This window comes from Vombatus ursinus, unplaced genomic scaffold (assembly GCF_900497805.2).
Source record: "Vombatus ursinus unplaced genomic scaffold, bare-nosed wombat genome assembly UNPS02014951.1, whole genome shotgun sequence".
Lineage (NCBI taxonomy): Eukaryota > Metazoa > Chordata > Mammalia > Diprotodontia > Vombatidae > Vombatus > Vombatus ursinus.
In genome coordinates this window covers 1,811,300-1,814,379 of record NW_020954729.1, presented here as the reverse complement: position 1 = coordinate 1,814,379, position 3,080 = coordinate 1,811,300, and the positions used below count along the sequence as shown (strand labels likewise).

Sequence of the window (3,080 nt, the reverse complement as noted above, 5' to 3'; positions counted from 1 at the left end):
TCATATCTTATGATAAGAACCCCATTACATTCCTATACCATTTCCCATTGGAAACTTGTCTGGTTACCCTTTTCTGCTACTCCAAAATGTTACTGCATAAATGTCTGCTGTATATATAGACATATCACTGGCATGCCTTTAAATTCTATCAATCACCTCCTTCTAGGGTTTCTTTTGTATTATTTTTAATAATTAACACTTGCTTGGCTCTGAAGATACAAGCGCAGACGACAGAGGGCTGCCCCTACAGAATCTACAATGCAACAATCCTTGATTCTTCAGCATGTTTTCAAAATTTAGAAGGTTTGAGATTATTGCAGCTGACTTGTTTTCTTCTAAGGATTTATACTTTCATATTAAGGACGATGTAGGAAAACCAAAAATACAGTAGAAAAGTTTTTTTTTTTTTTTTTTTAAATCTTTCCCTCCCCACCACCCCTTTTCCTGGTCATGAGCTCAGGCTTAAGGACCTTTCTCACAGCTAGCCCGAGCCCTTCCCCCACCCCCAAAGCAGAGAAAAATTTGAGACGACCTCCTAAAATGTCCTGTAGAGGTAGCTTAGGTAGAGGTTTGAGCTGTTCCTACCTTCTGTTCAATCTCCACACCTGAATCTACCAGTCTACCTATTTTGTCCATTTACAACGTTTGGTGGGCAGGGGGTGTAGAAAAGAGGGAAACTCAGGGCAGTATTGTCTGCATGGCTAGATCCTCTACCGTCTTAAATTTGCCTCACATTGTTGTGATAGTTCCCTTCCTTGCTTTCTATCAGAAAGACCACCTTCAATTCAGTAGGAAGAATTTTTGGTAGACAATAGGCAACAAGTTAAACACTGTGCTGTTCTTCCCACAATTTTTAATCTGTAAGATGCAGAAGGCTTTTTGATTTATGTTTCTTAAATTGTAAGCATTTCCCAACTAAAAATTTCAAGTGGAATTGGTTATACCTAGCCCTGAAATATGACTATTAAGCTATCTGCCTTTTCTTTCGGTCCTCATTTAAAATTAGTATTTTCTTTTCTCCATTTTCTCTGAGAAGCTTCTATAGGAAACCCATCGTTTACTCTTTCTCTCCCTTTCCTAAAGTGACTCCAAATTTTAGCTGCTAATCTATAAAAGCTAAAGAATAGGATTAGAAAAGTTCGGCCTCTTTGGGCTTCCAGGTAAGATGAGACTAGTTAGAAAATAGGAAATGAGGTTCAGACCTTAAGCAAAGAGAGAAAAAGAGCAAACACTTAATGCAATCTCCTGGTGGCCTGGGAGGAAATGGAAGACTACAGAGAGAGAGAGAAGTTTGATCGGAGGAGAGTGGGCAGGGGAAGCGAGGCAGGCAGCCTGGGACCCCGCCTAATCTGACTGGACTGCGACTCCCAAGTACTGGCTTCTGCGCCTGGCTGTGTGACCCTGGCCGAGTCACAGACCTTCTCCGGGAGCCGCGTCTCCAAAAGGGCGGCCTACAAGGCAATTTGAAAGCTCTTCCAGTGCTCAAACCCTAGGAGCCGAGGATCCCCTTTCCCCCACCACAGCCGCCTGACCCGCCAGCCAGCGTCCTCTGCCGTAAAGCCCCAGCCCTGAGAGAGGGCGGGGCGCGGCGCACGCGCCGGGCGCACCACGTGACCCCCGACCCGCGCTCACGTGACCCCCTGGCCTTCTGCCCCCGCCCCCCGCCAGGCTTAGGGGCAGGGCGCGTACAGCCGCCAGGGGTCAGCTGACGGGGCGCCCTCGGGGAAGGCTTCTCTTCGCTTCCTCCCACCTAGCCTGTATGGGCCGAGTGCGTGAGCGAGCTAGAGCGCGTGGCGTCACTGTCTCCGTAACCGTCGTCCCCTTCCCGGCGCTGGCCGAGATGGAACGGCTCGAGAAGACGACGTGGAGTGTGCTGCAGCCGCCCGAGCTGAGGTAGCCAGCCCGCCCTCCCCCCGGAAGAGAGCCGGGCCGGGGTGGGGGCGCAGCTGGGACCGGCCTGGCTTGGGGAGGAGGGAAGTGGGGGGATCAGGGACCGAGAGGCAGCCCATCTGCGCTACCTGCTGCCGGCCCAGGGCAGCCTGAGCCCACTGCCTGAGCCGATTTCTGCCGCGCCCATCTAGGCCTGCTGGTTTAAATTCGTATCCCCTTCTTAACCGAACTCAGAACTTTCTGGCCCGAGTCATTCTGGGATGGGTGTCCTGTTTCATCTCTTGTCCCCATACCTTAGCATTTACGTTCTACTTTGAAGCACTTCACCTAGGTGAGCTCATCTGATCCTCAACCAACCACTCCGCAAAATAGGTACAGGTGAGGAAATGAGGGTCGCCCAGCTAGGGAGGATCAGGGCTGTAATTCAAACACAGCACTTGCTGTCTCCAAGTCCAACACTCCACAGTTTAGACTGAAAGACTACCTACCAAGATAAGGGGAAAGAGTGCTGGCCCTTGAGTCAGAGGATCTGGGTTCAAATCTAGGCTCTACCTACATCCTGTTTGACCTCTGACAAGTTACCAAACTTTTCTAGGCTATCTTTTCTTCATTCGGAAGATAAAAGGATCGGACTCCGAGGTCCCAATTCAGCTACGAATTTATGAACTATGAATCCACTGGAAAGAGTCCTTTGAAGCCTGTGACCCTAGAGACCAAATAATTTTCACTGCCACTTAGCCACCAGAGTTTGCAATTGAATTGAGAAGGCCGAGAGAGCCTTATTCAAATTAAGGGAAACTTGTTTGCTTTACAAAGAATGTGGTAGCATACCCTTTCTATAAATATGCATAAGTGATTTTCAAGTGAATCAACCTCACTCAGCTTTTTTTGGGGAGATGGTAGGAATGACAATTGAATGTTGAGTCTTGTGTAAATAGATTTTTTTTTTTTAAACTATACCTTAGTGCATTAGAACTGCCACGCTCCATTTTAGTATGGAGCACAAGCTATGCCAAATCCTACCATGCTGAAAAGTTAGAGGGTTCTAGATTTAATCATTCTATCAGTAAACATTTGTTAAGCGCCTCTTAAGTGCCAGGCAATGTGCTGAGCCCCGGGGATACAAAAATGAAGCAAAAGACATTCCCTGCCCTCTAGTAGCTTACAGACGGGGGGGGGGGGGGGGGGGG

At 48.2% G+C, this 3,080-nt stretch overlaps 1 protein-coding gene across 1 annotated transcript in view; it reads left to right on the top strand.

The window, feature by feature from the left end:
* Positions 1-1,696: 1,696 nt before the first annotated feature.
* Positions 1,697-3,080, top strand: part of VMA21 (vacuolar ATPase assembly factor VMA21) — a 7,608-nt gene continuing 6,224 nt past the window's right edge. The window contains exon 1 of the mRNA XM_027845060.1: positions 1,697-1,893. Coding sequence (XP_027700861.1) covers positions 1,760-1,893 — 134 coding nt within the window. The 5' untranslated portion in view covers positions 1,697-1,759. The remainder of the gene's footprint in view (positions 1,894-3,080) is intronic.